Here is a 17,332-nt window from a genome sequence, read left to right as displayed (position 1 = left end):
AGCTTTGATGGTTTTTGCTATGAGCCCTTGAGCAAGTTACCCAACCTCTCTGAACCTGAGACATGTTGTCAGTACTCTTCAGAGAAAAATCTTGCTTCATGGCATCTGTGTGAGAATAAAATGGAATAGCCATTTAAAAGCCATGAACACTGCCTGCTATGTAGTACATTTTCAAATGTGCGTAATTTGTATTAGTTTCAGTTAAATGCAGATATCACCTGCTGTTACTTTATTCTGTTTTCTGGACTCAAGAATGTTAGACTCTGACCTCCCTGAAGAGGTAGCACATTGAGCCACAGCCTCTGACCATCAGAATGGGTCATTAGCAATATCTGTGGTCCTGTTCAGTATGTTGTAGGGAATGCAGGTTTTTTTCAGTGATGAAGAGTGAGTTTTAAGGAAATTCAGCTGTGAGGGAAGAAGCTCCCGACTGAAGCAGACCACGAGAGTCTCTGAGGATAGTTGCAGCCTGGTTTAACTGTAGATTGGCAGAGAGGTGGAGAAAGGCGGTAGAAGATGTGTGAGGAGGACTGTCACGGAGTAGGAAAGATGAGGAATTCAGGACCTGGCACTGCTCATGCAGCCAAGCCCAGAGACCTGGGAGGGGATCCGTCAACATTCAGTCCTCCATTCAGCACCTCTAGGGCACCCGCTTGGGGATCTCACACCATCTCTTGTGCTGCGAATAGCAGTGAATAAAGAAGATGAAACTCCCTTTCTTCTGCTTCTTATATTCTGCACTGGGAGGCGGCAGGAAGTGGCAGGAAGCAGGTGATAAACAAATAAAGAAGTATCAATGTCAGCAAGTGATGCATGTGGTACATTTTTCAGCCCCAACCACCCTGCAGGCCCATTCCTTCCATCCTGGAAAAGCATTGCTAGTCTCTTCTGTAGCTTAATGTCTACATTTTACACCTCTGCAAATGGGGGACAGAACAGTGGTAACACATCCCCTTGACCTAGGGGGCTCTTAACTTTGGCAGGACCCTAACTTCTTTGGGAACCTCTAACCTTGGAAGAGTGAAGACTCAAGTGATTTTTCACAGGTTCTCTGCTATCAGTCACAGCCATGGTGTTAGTTTTGAGTGGATGAGTTTAGATGGAAACCTGCTGACAAGGTTGGTTTGGCCTAGAATGTGAACCGTTAACGTTTTTATGATTCAGTCCTGCCAGAGAACTAAGAATCAAGGAGATAAGAAAATAGAAAAGGAAAAGTCTGGGGCATGGGAGGGGACACAGTGTAACAGAAGGCCACATGAGTGTAGCTTGCTGGGAGCATTCTCTTCCTGCTGTGTCTGCCTAGCCAGGGTGTCCCTCCCCAGCTCAGCTTTGTGAGAACTATTTTGGAAGTGGGTCTCTGTCCTGAGTCCCCTGCAAAATAGTGTAGGCAAAACAGCACTGGCTTTGAAGGTAGGGTCATGAGTCTAAATCCTGGTCTCCTTCCTTGCTAACTAGCTTTATTGCTTTGAGCATGGAATATCTCTTTCCTGCATCTCATTTTCCTCATTTGCAAATTGTGGATTTATATCAAGTTCCTGCCTCACGTTATTTTAGTGGTGACTATGGATATTAGGATTGGAGAGGGACTTTAAGATAGCTAGTTGTGTTAGCAATACATTTCCCTGCAAATAACCAAAAAATTCCATCTAACAACGGCTTAAGCAAGATTTGCGCCTTATTTCTCTTTGTGGTTAAGATGACTGGAGGAGAGTGATGTGGGGATGTAAATATCCATATTCTGAATTATTTGATATTTTACCCCATGTTGCTGACTGGGCATTGCCATGGTTTATCTCATGGTGAGTAATGAGTATCAGAGCTTCAGTATGGTGTCCATATTCCAGAGGGCAGGAGAGAGGTGTTAAGGTGGGACTTGTGCCTCCTTTAAGAATATACCCTACCGATTTTACACCTGTGTTCCTTTCAGACCCTGTGAGCAAAGCAGAAGGCTGCCCTTAACTGCCACCTAGATACAAGGCTGGAAAAGAGATTTTATTCGGGGAAGCCATACTTTTCACTACCATTTGAGAGTTCCACAACTATGGTCACAAGGAACATTCTCGGTCACTCATGTGGGTGACTCCCAAACTGGGTGTGCATTAAAATTGCTATGGATTAGATATGCTGATACCTGGGGCCCAGTGCATACCTACAGACTGACAAGCTGTGGGAGTAGGGCCCAGCAAAATTAGTATTAAAAAAAAAAGTCTAACCAGGTGATTCTGAGATAGTGAAAAATATTTGGAACCCACTGCTTCAAGGAACAAGAAAAACGAAAGATGTAGTTCTCTATTTCTATGCTCTTTGAAGATAGAGTAGCAATGTAGGAATTTAGACTTTGAAATTCTTAGCTCTTACCTTCACTTACTCTCTGGACTTTTGATTTGCACCTGAGGGTTAGCTTGTATTTGCTCATTTTTCTTTTCTTTCTCAGTATTTCTTGATCAAGTTTCTGCTTATACCCTAAAACCATCCTTCTCTGGTAGAATTCTTGCATATGGAGCCTGGTCCTATTCAGAGCTTCGGTGCATGCGTTTGAAAACTCTCTAGAGGCAAAGCAGCTTTCAGCCATGTGCATTTACACAGAGGCACTGGCTTCATACCCATTACCAGTACACCCCTGTCCCTGTCACTCGACGGAACATTTTCGTGAAAAAGCCAAAGAGGCAAACGAGAAATGTCAGTCATTGTGCTCGAAGCAGAAGCTTCTCTTCCTCCTGGCACTTTCCCACTACGAGTGTTGCTGCTGTTCTTGACGTCTCATCAGAGTGCAGGGCCACGAGCCGAGGACGTCACAGTCATCTGTGACTGAGCTGAAACTTCTCCTGGCTCTGACAAGTATTTCTGAAAACTCTACTGTAATGACATCCAAGCTGTCAGCTGAGATGTCTGGTGATGGAAACCATGGGCCTCGCCAGACCCTGTGCCCTCTCGTCATTTCCTAATTATGTGGCCTTCAAACACTGCCCATTTTATTCTTGCATATTCTGTTGCCCGCCAGTGCTGCTGTGGGGAAGGCCTGGTGTCTCTCTGCCTGGGAGCCTGGAGCATAATGCTGCCCTCTTGACCTTCACTCCAGCCTATATGCGTTTCCATGTGTGTATTTTTTTTTGTCTTTGTGGTCTGTTCTACTCTGAGAGTTGACAGTGGTACAACAGAAAAAGTCACTGCAACTGGAGTCACAATTCCCAAACAGGAGACTTGCCAATTTCACTCACTTGTCATGTGACCTTTGGCAATCCACTTACCCCCTGGGGGTCTGCAGCATTATCAAGTGAGAATAATAGCATTTTCTTCCCAGTGCAATTATTAGGATGAAATGAGGAAGTTGGTGGGAACCTAACTCTGAGGGACTTCTGCACCCGTTATGGACATTATTTTTCCCTTATGCTGTGCAACAAGTCACCTAACACTTAATGACATAAAAGGGCACCACTCCTTGTATTTGCTCTCAGGGCTTCTGTGGGTCAGGGATTTGAGGAGAGACTGGCTGAGTGGTTCTGGTTTGGTTTTCCTTGTATTATTGGTGTTATTCTATGGCTAGAAACTAGAACTAGGCAGGGCTGGAGCAGTGGACACTGGCCCAGAATCTCGTGGATTTGGGGCCTCTTCATGTGGTGTTTCTGCCCAGGCCACTTTGGGCTTCCTCACAATATGGCGGCTCTAGGCAGTAGGTGCTTAACTGACACCCGAAGGTTTTACGAACAAGTGTCCTAGTGAGCAAAACACGTCGTGTATCTTTTTCCAGTGGCTCTTACTGTTCGTTGAAATGATCACAGAAGCCCACTTGCTTTGAATGGTGAGTAGAACTCAACCCATCTCCCAGTGGGAGGAAGGTCGAAGAATTTATGAATAACTCTTTGAAACTGGGTAGAGTTTTTATGGACACTCTGTGTACTCACAGTGGTGTCAGGCATCCCCCTGAGGAGTTATCTGTCCTCCCCTCTGCCTGTTGTACTGAGCTTCATTCCTCCATAGTAATATGATAGTAATAAAAGCTGACCTTGACCTCTCCCTTGAAGTGGACAAGACATCATGCTGAAAACATATACAAAATATCTCCTTTATCCCACACAACATACTTTCTTCATCTGTAGATCAGTTAACTACTGTAAGTAAAGATTACGCAATTAGTCCAAGATCCCAGGAAGAGGAGAAGCTTGGATTTGAACCTCCCTAAGTGCCGGGCCCTGGAATGAGGAGATGCAATGGCTGGAAGATGGTGGTGGGTTGTCTGGGCTGGTGATTTCCAGGGAGCTTGGATTTTGAACCTGGCCTTTGCTTCCAGAATCTGTGTTGCTGGCCACTGTGCAGAACCTCTATGACCTCGGGCTTTAGGAACCCACACTTCAAGCTGCTGAGCCCCAGGCTTTAGGGTGCACTGACAGGGGCCTGCCTCAGAAGGCTTCAGGGTGACCAGTCATGATTTGGAAGTCACCTTCCACTTTGGGGTCTCTTCAGCCCCAGGAGGTGAGTCAGGGTTCCTAAGCAAGGACTGACTGACTGTTCTTTTAAAAGGACTTGGATTATTCTCAATTTCCTCCAGATTGAGCTGTATTTGTTAGCTCCTGAGGGTTTGGCATTTTGTTGGAGTCATTGCTTTTTATGAAACCTGACATCTCTCACATCTTCTGGCCCCCCAGTATTTTGATCTATTTTAATTTGTTTTTTAACTTCATCTTTAAGGATTTTATTTATTTATTTATTTATGTATTTTAAAGAAAAAAAAAATTTATTCTTAAATCATATACTGTAAATTGCTGCTGTTAACATTTGGCATATATATTCTTTCAGACTTTAAATATAATGAAGTTTTGTATAAAATGTTACACATAATTATCTATAAACAAGCATCACATATTTACAAAACTGGATTGTACTATGCACAACATTTTGTAGATCTTCAATATTCTTTTTAATGACCACAAGTTATTACAGTACATTAATATATTTATGTTTATTTAACAAATCCTTATCTTTGAACACTTATTGTAGGAATTACTGAGATAACACTTATCTGATTCTTTTCTTTTTTTTTTAAATTGATTTTATTTTATTTTTTTTTAAATACACCAGAGTGGAATGCATGACAATTCTTATTACACATATAGAGCACACTGACTCACCATGGAGGGGCCTGCCAGCCCTCTTCCCCGTCCCATGTTGCTGTTGGAAGTTATCATTATGGTATTTGGACTCAAGTTTTATTAGCTTCATGTGTCTTCTTTGGGGCCTCTATAAGGACATAAATCTGTGGAAATATCCTCGCTAAATGCCAGGCCCTGGAATTAGGGGATGTTGTGTCCATAAGACTAGTGGGTTGTCTGGGACTGTGATTTCCAGGGAGTTTGGAAACCATGGTGGTGTCCTATGGCACTCCCTGTGTTTATTGTGACCTATTGTACCTTGCAAGAAACCTGAAACCTTAGACCTTCAAACATTGAGCACCTGTTACCTCCTACATTTTCTGAAAGCAGCTTGGTAGCCACTGAGACTCTGCATCTTAATGAGATTGCAGATGAGATGTCCCCAGGGGCTGTGATCTGAGCTAGCTCAGTGGCATTTCTAGTGGCCTCCCTTCCTAGGACTGCTAGAGAGTGAGTTCTCCTGACCCAGAAGCTGACTTGCCCCAGGGTAAGTGATGTAAACAGATGTGCAAAACAGCATGATGACTTTTATAACCCAGCCCTGGAGGTCCCCACCATTCCTCTGCTGAACTTCCTTGGTCACACAGCCTAATGCTGAGGCACTCACTGCAGGAGCGGCATGAACACCATGTGGAGAAGCTCTTTGGGGTTGGTCTTAGTGCCATATTTCTGGCAGCCTTCTATCTAGACTTAATCCCCAGGACCCGTGCCTTGATCTGCCTATTTATTGTGCTCTGTTTTAATTGTTTTTTTTTTTTTTTAAATATGTCATTCAGAACAATAGCAACAAATAAAGATACAACCCTCTCATTTTAAAGATGATGAAACTGAAGCATAGAAAAGTGAAGGGTCCTGCCTCAGGTTACAAAGTTGCTGCCTCAGCCCATATGAGGATTGTAGTGTCTCATCTCCTCATTCCTGTGTCCATTTTCCCTCTGATATGGGAAGAGAAGAACTGGGACATCAGCAGTTTACAAAGCAGAGGAAATGAGAAATCTCCCTCTGAAAACTCTCCCTTCGGGATGTGAGGAATACCATCCTAGCCTGACCCTGGGGTGGAGTGGGGAGTTAAATGTGATACTTTCCTGTGAGGACATTGAAGGGCCAACCTTGACAAGCCATGGTGCGTAGGGTCAGCTCTCTTCATGGTGACAGTCAATATGGTTATTAATAATGGCGATCGCTAATGTGTATACAGTAGTTACCAAATGCCAAGCTCTAAGCTCTTTTGAATCATTTTAGGCAATCTGAATATGAGTGACACCTTCATTATCCGCTTAATACACAACGGGAGACTGAGGCCCAGGAGTAGAGTTATGTCTTGAAACACGAGGGGAAGCCTCAGGTGTTCCAGATCAAGGGCACATCAGGGACACAGAAGGCTTTGGCCTCAGCCATTGTGATCATTAGAGGGCCACTTGAAAGCAGGGTCAGGGCTGCTGACCATATATGCCGGTCACGCCTGCCCCCACAGTGCGGGCTTTACACTGACATACATGAGCCCATTTTTACAGACAGGGAAGCTCAGGCTCAGCCAGGCCATGTAGCTAGAGAGTGCTGATAACAAGGCTGAGTCTTAGGTCTGGGGACATGGCTCCCTAGTAGACACGTGCCTACCATGCCCATGGTCGGCCCTGGGTTCAACCCCCAGTACTACAAAAATAAAACAGCTACAGGCTTTAACTCTGTTTATGGTAATGTTCAGTTGTGGTTTACAGAAACCCGCATGGCATGAAATTTGCCATCTTACCCATTTTTAAGTACACATTTGGTAGTGTTTAGTATATTCACTTGGCAATGTCCTGGATCTCCAGAACTTTTATATCTTGCAAAATTGTGATTCTGTACTCATCAAATGATGGGACGGGGACACTCATTTCCCACTCCCCCAGCCCCTAGCCACCAGCATTCTGCTTTCTGTCCTGATGTATCTGACTACTTTTGATGGCTGATGGAAGCATTTGTCTTCCCTGAGTGGCTCATTACACTTTGTGGTGTCCTCAAGGCTCATCTGCGTGTCTCACTGTTAGGATTTTCTTCCTTTTTGAGGTTGAGTAACGTCCCATTGTGTGCATATGCCACATTTTGTTTAGCCATCCGTCCCTGGGCGGTCGCATGCCCTGTTCCCACCGCTTAGCCATAATGAATCACGCGACTGTGAACACAGGTGTGCCCTTGTTGTGATGGTCCATGCTCCTCTCTTTTGCAATTGTTGCTTCACGTGGTGGTTCCGTTGTTAATTTTTTAAGGAGTCACTGTCGGGCTTTCCATGGCAGCTGGACCAGCAGTGCGTCCTCTCCGCGGCACAGGCCACATTCTGCTTCCTCATTGGGAGGGGCTTACTGTGCGAATGGCTCACTAAGGACTTTGAACCAGTAATCACCTGGCCATGTCTCCCAGGAAAAGCCATTTCTTTACAGATGCCCAGGACCCCCAGAGGGCCTGCCCTGGGTCCCCTGCTGGCCTCTCTCCCAGCTGTTGGCTAGATGCCTCTTTTCCAGACAACCTCCCTCTTCCTCCAGCTCCCCGATCCCGAGGCTTCTCTCCTCTCTCTAGAATGCTCTTGTCTGGACTTCAGAGGTTCAGAGGTGGCCAAGAGGCGTGTGGGTGTGTGGCCAAGAGGCTTTTAGGTGTGTGCTCCAGGGTCACCTCTTAGAAGACAGTTTACCAGACTATCTGGTATTAACACACTAACCTACCCCCTCACAGCAGTTTCCCTGCCTAATTGTCTTCCTGGACAGTATCTAGTGGTTCATATTTAGCCATATAGAGGCCTCCCTCCGCATCCACCAGGAACTGACCCCCTCAGGTGCCCACATCTGCAGCCGCTCTAGTCCTGTGTGTGAAGGTGCAGTTCTTGTGCATGGCCTGCACACATCGTCTCGACACTTTAGACATTGTCAAGGTCACATACAGTACTTACCACACTGGTTATATTGTCTTCCTTAGGGAATAATGATAAGGAAAAAACATCTCCCTGTTCAGTCCAGACACAGAGTCGGGTTGTGGAGTGAGGATGCAGGAGGTGGCGGCCTGCGTGCACATTTGCTTGTCTCATTATTTAAGCTGTGCCTACTGTGGGCTTGCATTGGCCATGCTCATGGCGGTATCCTCAGCCCCACAATTGAGTCTGGCACATAGTAGGCACTCAGCATTTGTTGAGTGGTTGAGGGTCTGGATAATGTGTGTGGACATTTGGGATCAGTCCTGTCATTTAGAAGCCACACTCACCAGGATGGATCAGTGTCAGGCTGTTCAGACAACCCGCCTGCCCTGCACGGGCTCCTGTTGAGCCACCTCTTGTCACTCATTGGGTTTCTGATTTCTGGGGTTGCTCTTTTCCTTATACCAGGAACATCAGTCCTAAGGCAGCCCAGGGCTGTGGCGAGGTCAGGAATAAAGCAGACTATGTGGAAGGTGGATGCCTCCTTCTTCCTCCCCTCCCCCATTCACCTGGCCTTGGGACTTCCTGTTGTCCACTGTGCCCTATAAACCAGTGACTCCACTTGTCCCTCTCGCCAAGCCCCTGAAAACTTGGCTTCCAAAGTCAGAAGACGTCTACTTCTGCTTTCTCAGGCTTGAAATGATCTTGCTTTCGAATCTGTGGTTTAGTATTTAGAAAAATAAACAGATCAGTGGTTTCCCAGAGAGTAGAGGTGGCCAAGAGGCTTGTGGGGGATTTTAGATGGCACGTTAGCAGTAGGGGTTTTCTGTCTTGATAATCACTGTGTGTGTTTCATTATGGCAGGGTGCTGTGATTCACTACAGTTTGTGAGTTCGGCCCCTGTCTCTGCCACTGACTAGTTGAGCCATGTCACCTCAGTCTTATTACTCACCTGTTCCCTGCACTTTATGCATCTTGAATTTCAGAGCATCTTGGGGGTTCCGGAAAACTGTTCCCCGGTGTCCAAAGGCCTAGGGGCACAGGGTGGTGGCTGAATGAACTGCCTTTACTTGGCTGATAGGAGTCAAGGGAAATGGTTCTTCCTAGTTGAAAGGAATTGGGAATCAATCTCTTGGATCCCTTGACCACTCCTCACACTGTCAAAATAATCCCAGTGGCCTCTGGTGTTTTTACTGCAGATGCTCTTCAGAGGGCTTCAGATGGAGCATTGACTTCCAAGGTATGGTCACTGGGCCAGCAGCAGCAGTGGCCTGTGGGTACAGAATTGTTCTCAGCCTCCACCCAATCCTCCTGAATCAGAAGTGGGAAAGGGGCCAGCTGCTCTCTTGACAAGCCCTCTTGTGCACGGGGGATGTGAGAGCCATTTATTGGGTAAATTAGTCAGCTTTCTGTCACTGTAATAAAATGCCTGAGATAATCAACTTCTAGGGAACAAAGTTTCATGTTGGCTCATGGTTGTAGAAGTTGCAGTCCATGGTCATTGGCCCCACTGCTTTGGGCCTGTGCTGAGGCAGAACATCATGGTGAGAGTGTGTGGCAGAGCACAGCTGCTCATCTCATGGAGGCTAGAAAGCAAAATAAAAGAGAGGGGAACTGGCCAGGGATAAAATATACCCTCCAAGGGCACATCCCCAGTGATCTAGTGACTCCATCCTCCAGTCCTAACACACCCCCTGAGGTTCCACCATCCACAGGTGAGGTTGGAGCCCTCGGGATCCAGTCACTTTCCAAAGCCCCCACCTCTGGGAACTGCTGCATTGGAGACCAAGCCTTCAACTCATGAGCCTTTGCAGGACATTCCAGATTCAAATCATGTCCCTGGGTCCCCTCACCCCTCCACCTCAAGTATCATGCCCACCCCCCGGTTTTCAGATGAGGAAGTTAAACAGGAGGATGCTGTGTGCTTCTTGTTGGGTTTATTCTTTCAGTCAAGGGCAGAGAGCCTGCTTTCTCTGGGCAGCCTTCTTCCATTCCCCCACCTAGTCCTCACCATAGCTGGGGGCGGCTCTTTGTCTTCATCTTGCAGATGAGTAAGGGAGCACGTGGGGGGTCATGACAGAGTGAGCGCTCATGGTTTACGGGACCAGTGCCTAGACTAGTCTACTCAAATAATTCAAAGAATGTGATCCTAGCCATTATCTCTTACCCAAGCCTAGGGAGCTAAATGCCCCTGTGGGTTACCTCCTTCATCATCCCCTAGGAGTCGCCAGCTGTGGTTCACCATCTGCAGAGAGTCTCCTTCCATAGCCCCTCTGATGCCACATTCACGAAGGTTTCCCTGGCTTCCTGGCTTTGCTGCAGCCTCCCTGATCGGAGATGCTTAGGGGAAGTGTGCCTCCGGGCCCAGTGCCTGGAGGGGAGCCAGAGCCCTGGGGTGCTGCTAATGCTGGCGTTGGTCTGAATTTCCAGACGATGGGGACGAGTTGACCTTTATATGCTCTGAGCCCAGCACTGTGCTGGCACATCAGAGACCGCGAAAACATTCATGCCCTGAATCCTTCCTGCAGATTCTAAAATGAAGGTCTTCACTTGACTCCAGGTGTCAGCAATGAAACCTGGTTCACAGCTCTGCCCGCACCTCACCTGTGTCTTCAGGTGCAGCTTGCAGAGGTTCAAGGTGTGCTGAGCAGCATGTGGTGAACTAAAGGAAGTGAGCGGAAACCTTCAGGGTTTCCTTGGAAAGAGGCTTTGTGTGTGTTAGTCTGAGAACTTCGTGAAACTCCTTAAAGTTATGAACAAAATTTATAAGTCTCGGCTTTACGCTAGTGCCCCGCCCTTTAGAGATCAGCAAATATCCCTGAACACCTTAAAGTCCTCTGCTTTCCTTCCAGCCTCAAGGGTAGATAATGTGCTGGGGAGGTCCTGCTATTGGTCAGGACTGGCAGGACACAGATTGCACACTCAGGGGCGAAAGGGTTCAGGGGCAAGATAAAAGTGTGGGTAAATTAAGGGCAACCTGCCAGGGAGGTTATGCTCTCTGGAAGGTGTTGCTACACCCCCAGGGGCTGAAGGAGAAGTGGGAGGGGTAATGGCACTGGGAATTCCCAAGGACCCTGAGGGGAACTGGGGAAGATCTGACTTTTCAGGCTCCCTGGGTGCCTCTCATTGATCAAACTCAACCAGAAACAGAGCAAAAAGACGCCTGGTTAGTTTAGCCTATTAAGGCTGGGCTCCGAGGGTTCAGGATAAGCTGGGAGGTAGAGGAAGGAGAGGAAATGAGAACATCATCCCATCCTCCATCCACACTTTGTGGGAAGTAAAGATGAGTGTGGTGAGCCTGAGACCTACCATCACAAGGCCCGAGAGGAAGGCTGAGCCAGAGGAGACCCCATCACAGAATGTGACATTTAGACCCCACCCTTCTAGAGGAAGAATGGAAGGTCTTGGTCCTGAGGATCATCTGTCATCCACTGTACCAAGAAACTTACAACCTAGACTTCACAGCTGCAAAACCTGATGTTAACATGATGATGATTCTGCCTACAGGAAGCTTCATCCCTGTTCCCTGTTCTGTCCATTCCAGCCCCTACCCTGACCCTCTCTCATTGTTCACTTGGGCACCTGCAACATTTTAGGCCACCCCAAATCCTTCCAAGAGTATATTTGATGATGCTGTAATTTTCTCCTTTCCTAGGTAGCAGGGCCCTGCTGCTAGAGCTCCAGATGATGAATTTATTCATAGTGGCAGGTGTACTGGATGAAACTAAAGAGATTGGAAAATTATGTAAAATGTTTGAGAATGTGCACACTAGCGCTTACATTTAATGGGCCCATTTGAAATAGTCCCTGAACCCTGAAGCCAAGACAAAGTTTGATATCTGGGAGGCAATGTGTTTAAATATTTGTGATTCAGAAGAGCCTGATTCTGCATGTTTTCCTGATCCTCAACCCCTTCCTGGGTCTGTCTCCGGGGTGCAGGCTTCTTCCTATTCATTTCCTTCATGATTTAAATGGGGGCAGTTGCATCTGCATTATAATCCTTCATCCTGAGTCTATTGGAGATATTATCCTGAGATAAGTAATGACGCCTTCATTGTACAGGTGGGGAAATTCAGATGTGCATGATTAGACTGAGCAAAGGCAGCAGTAGAATCCAGAAGGATCTGAACTCCTCCCCACCCCTTGTTTTCCTCCCCCTTTCTTCCTAAAAAAGGGGTAACTTGACGTTTTGGGGAGGAAAAATCTTTGTTGGGGGGCATTTTTGTGCACTGAAGAATGTTTAGTCGCATCTGAGGTCTCTACCCAATACATTCTAGTTGGACATGGTGGTGCAGGCCTGTAATCCCAGAGGCTTGGGAGGCTGAGACCACGCCCTTCTCCAGCACTTGTTGACACCCTAGAAGGTCTCAAGGCATCCTGGAATGTCAAGACCTAGGACCAGGGAGGAGACAGCCTCCTGCCGAGAGGCACTGCCTTCCTGTCCACCATGTGAACATCCAGACTCTCAGGTGGTTGGATTAAGTAGCACTAAAGACACAGGATATATTTTAAAATCTTTTATATTATTTCTGATGTATCAGCAGGGTTAGGGATTCCATTCCAGAGTTCAAGTTCCAATTCTCTCAGCCTATTTCCTGAGAGCCTAAGGAATGTCCTTCTGCAGTCCTGCAGGAGGGGGCATGACTGGGGTGGCAGTCTGGACAGATTTCCACAGGGAAGGCTGCTTCCCAGCAGGACAGAATCTAGGCATGCACTGTCTGTTCTTCAGGAGGCCAGATGACATCCTGTGCAGCTTGCCGTAGAGCAGGGCTTTGTCAAGCCAAGCCACACATCAAAAAGGATGATTATCAGAAGCAGGAGGTAAACAGGAATGCTGCTGGCAGCAGGGCTAGCTGGCTGGAAGTCCCCAGTCCAGCCAGGAAGCTTTGAGCGTCTGCAGAGTCTTTGCCTTAATAATCCAATCACAGCACTCCCAGACACCCAGGTGCCCCACCTGGGCACTCAAGAGGGCATTTTTGGTATGATTGGAGCTCAGTGTGCTGAGCAAGGTGTTCTGCTCTTGACACCTGTTCTTCCCTCACTCCAAGCAGTCGCCTGTAAGACCTGGGTTATGCCCCTTCCGTGCGGTCAGTCAGCTGACTCTGGTGGCTTCCCTGGGTCCAAGGACAGGGCGGATGGTACATCCGAAGCCTGTGCTCCTATCATTTTAGAGTTGCTGAACTGTAGGTTTTCCTTCAATTCCTCCAGTCTTGATTTTCTTTGAATGATCATCCAGTGGGGACCTGGAGATTTTGGCCCCTTTGTCTCTGATGTCACTGTTTCGTTGACTCTAACCTAAGAGAGATTCAGAGACTCACAAACTGTGTGAGCCATGGCCTCTCCTCTGGACCCAGATGGTTGATTCATCCTTTCAGGGTGTATTTCTTCCTCCTCTGTTTTACCAGTCATCTTTGTCTTTGTGCTTGGGGGCAGGGGACACAGTGTTTGCCTATTTGAACCAATCACCATTTCTCTCATCCCCAAAATGTAATTGAAAAGAGTCTTAATGGCTTCCAAATGATGATAGCTCCATAAACCGATTAAAAAGGCTTTAATAAAACTGTCTTGCGATCCTCTCGCAGAGGCAGATGGTGCCCTTTGTTGTCTAATGATCCCAACTTTAAAAGAAGGGCTTTTGCTTCCTTGCCGGGCTGCAACTCTGGAAAGGCCATCTCCCTCCTGTCTCAGTGTTCATCCTGTGTTCTTCTCCTCCTCCCAGACGATCCACGTCGCCATCGTCTGTGCCGGATACAATGCCAGCCGGGACGTCGTCACCTTGGTCAAGTCCGTCCTCTTTCACAGGTAGGAGCATCCTTTACATTCTGTGGGCTGGGGTATCTCCCTGGCTGCCTGGGGGAGGGTTAAATAAGAGTGACATTTCACCCTTCTTTCTTGCTGCCATGAAAACACAATTTTTCTCCCCAATCCTGGGAAGGTTATTGTGGTCATAATGTTTCCTGGCAACAGTTAGGTGCTACCTTGCCATGGTGAGAGTTGTAGCTCTCAGATGTCGAGGGACCTTCCAAGTCACCCCAGATTAGGTGCTTCAGTTGTACCTAAGCTGTAAGCAGCTTCCCCTGCTGCCATTCACCAGATCTCTCTTTTTATGTACCCCCCTTGGAAGGTTATGTCTTGTGTCTCCCCAAAATTCATATCTCAAAGCCCTAAACCTGGTACCTCAAAATTCCACTGTTTGCTGATAAGAACTTAAAAGAAGTGTATAAATTAAATAGATCTATTTGGGTGGGCCCTAATATAATATGACAGGTCTTTTAGGAAAAAGGAGATCAAGACATAGACCCTTAGAGAGGGAGACCATGTGAACACACAGAAGACAGCCCTCTACACACCAGGAGGGGTGGTCTGAAGAGATCTCCAATTTCTAACCTGCAAAACTGCAGAAAAATAACCTTCTGTCATTTCAGCCAGCTATTTGGGGCATTTTGTTATGGCAGCCCTCCTAAACTAATACACATTACTTTCTCTGGCCCATCTGTGGGCATTTGTGACTGTTGAGAAGTCCTGCTTTATATTAAACTGAAATCTACACTTGCCCATAGCTAATATTTGTTGCCCCTGGTGGATTCAGTTATGGAACCAGTTTAAGAATTGGTTTCTCATCCACCTGGAAGCAGAGGTGCCTCTCGAGAGTCTTCCCTAAGTTAAACTTTCACCATTTACTTGCTCTCTCATGGGACGTTTCTTCTGTCCTCACACCATTTTGGTTGACATCTAGACATACTCACATCCAGAATCATGTCTGCATTTCCAGCTGGTGTCCTCGGCTCTGTGCTAACTTCTTACCAAGAGTTCAGAGGAAGCTCATCCACAATAAATAGTGCAGGGTATATCAGATGATCAAGGCCGGCTCCAGAAGGTTCTCGTCAGAAGCAGAGTCTTGAGAAGCTCTCAGAGTTCAGGGTAAAGCTTTACACCTGAATCCCAACATGTGGCCCAACATGTGGCCCAACTAGGGATGGGTGACACCAAGACATGCCAACCCTGCGAGACCCTGGGGTTCCACCTTCTCCCTCAGTCCCCCCACCAGGCTGTCTGTCATCATGCCTTGCGGTTCTCCGTAGATGTCCCTCAGGTCCACCCCTTCCTCTGCATCCCACTGTGGCTGTCACAGCCTAGGTATACCTGTTCTCTGACTCTCAGATGTCTTCCTGCCCTTCAGACCCACCTCTTCTGACACCAGCATTGTATTTCAGACAGGTGGCTGTGATCTCTTACAATCTTTCAATGGTTTTTCCTTATCAAGGGGAAAGAATTGAACCTCTTTGCCATGACATGATGACAGTGGGGGGCTCTGAGATCATTCTCCATATCCCTGTCCCTCCTCTCCTTGCTTTGACTTCATGCCCTGCAGCTCTGAGCTGCTCGTAGCTCCCTGGCCTCTCCTGGGGTTCCACTGGCTGATCTTCCTGGCAGGCCATCTCAACACTTCATCCCTATTCTTCTTCTGCCACACCCACAGTGGCAGCTCCCCCCACTGTTGGTTTTGTGTTGCTGTGACAAAATACCTGAGATCAATGACTTAGAGAAAGAGAGACTGATTTTGGCTCACAGTTTCAGAGGTTTCAGTCCATTGTTGGCTGGCTTCATTTTGGGGGGGCTTTTGGTGAGGCAGAGCATCATGGTGGAAGGGCATGGTGAAGCGACATTGTTCACGGCATCTGGGGCCAAGAAAGAAAGTGACAGAGACAGAGGGGACCGACTGAGAGAGAGGAAGGGGTAGGATATACCCTTCTCTTCTTATTATTTTTTATGTTTTAGTTGTAGATGGACACGACACCTTTATTTTTATGTAGTGCTGATGATCAAACCCAGTACCTCAAATTGCAAGGCAAGAGCTCTCCTGCTGAGCCACAACCCCAGCCCCAGGATGTACCATTTAGGGGACATCCCCAGGGGTCTTCTTCCCCCAACTGGACCCCACCTCCTACAGTTTCTTCCACCTTCCATTAAAGGCATCAAATTACTAATGCATCAATGGATTAATCCACTGAGAAGATGAGAGCCCTTATGATTCAATCACTTCCTCACAGCCCCACCTCTGCACATGGCTGCATTGGTGACCAAGCTTTCAACACATGAGCCTTTGGTGACATTCCAGATACAAATCATAATAACCTCTTACCATGGAAGTCTTCACAGGTATCCCTTTAACGGAGAGCCCTTCTGTGCCCCTCACCTGGGGTGTTGGCCTCTCTTCCACCAGATGGCAGTACCCTGTGCATCTTTCTGTTGTATTTCCTACGTTGTTCTCTATGTATCCATCCAAAGTATGTTTTCTGTGGCAGAATGTAGGCTTCACTATACCTTATTTTTCTGTATCCTCCGTTATCTTAGCAAATATCTGTCTTAGCGAATATCTTGATGCTTGGTGAATGTGACTCTGGGCCCTCGGGTAGTGAAGAACCTGGAGATACATTCATTCAATCAACCAGCTGACAGGCCCAGCCTAGACTTAGTTCAGTTTCCGATTTTATTCAGAATTGCCACCACACAGCTGAGTGACTTTCAGCGGGTCACTTAAACTCTTTAGTTCCTATATCACTTAGCTTTTGCTCTGAAGCTGTTCACTTTAGCTTTCTTGGTTTACATCATGTACCTCTTCCTACGCTCACCTTGGTGTTTCTTTTGCACCGCCCCCCACCACACACACAGGTGGCTGTATTTAGCTGCAGGTTAGCCAAACATCAACTTGGCTGTCCTATTGCAGTGGGGACCTGGTGGAAGAAGGGAGCAGGAAACCTACATAATAGTGTCAGTTAGAGAAGGGATCTCCCACCTCTTCTTCCTCCTCTGTCCACTTGGGACTATGATTTCAGTTGCCCACTGGAGGAAGAAAGAGGACTATCAGGGAAGGAATGGCCAATGGGGCTCAACCCCGTGGTCTTCCGGTTCCAGGGGGGATGTGCGTCCCACACGGCCCAGGCTGCTGTGCCGTGTTTGAGCCTCCTGTGGTTCTGCAGCCTTCGCCGGCTGCTTGAAACCAGGGGCCGTGTTAGCTGAGCCCTGAGTCAGATGAGATGAGTGAGTCTCTGCTTGTGTTTGTTGCCTGTCTCCCTGATAGAAAGAGCCCACTGTTCTGAAAAAAGGTATTTGCATGATTATAGATATTCAATTATGCTATTTCTCAATTATGACTAATTTTAAGGTCACAGGATCTTCCTAGGTTATTGTCGAGTATAAATTTTATTCCTGTTGCTTTTGCTACAGATCACATCATCCAGTAGTTGTTGAAATTGTGAAAACCCTGTTGAGTATAAACTTTCACTCCTACAGTCACCAT

General features: G+C 47.1%; 1 protein-coding gene across 9 annotated transcripts in view; it reads left to right on the top strand.

Moving 5' to 3' along the window:
- The window catches only part of Large1 (LARGE xylosyl- and glucuronyltransferase 1), a 496,807-nt gene that overhangs the window by 232,975 nt on the left and 246,500 nt on the right, over positions 1-17,332 (top strand). For all 9 annotated transcript variants that reach the window (XM_058574193.1, XM_046429385.2, XM_058574197.1 and 6 more), the window contains one exon: positions 13,751-13,833. In XM_058574193.1, coding sequence (XP_058430176.1) covers positions 13,751-13,833 — 83 coding nt within the window. The remainder of the gene's footprint in view (positions 1-13,750; positions 13,834-17,332) is intronic.

The sequence above is a fragment of the Marmota monax genome, unplaced genomic scaffold (genome assembly GCF_021218885.2).
Source record: "Marmota monax isolate L192 unplaced genomic scaffold, Marmota_monax_Labrador192_F-V1.1 WCK01_AAM20220418_F8-fsc00051, whole genome shotgun sequence".
NCBI classification, from domain to species: Eukaryota; Metazoa; Chordata; class Mammalia; order Rodentia; family Sciuridae; genus Marmota; species Marmota monax.
This window is presented reverse-complemented; position numbering and strand designations above follow the sequence as displayed.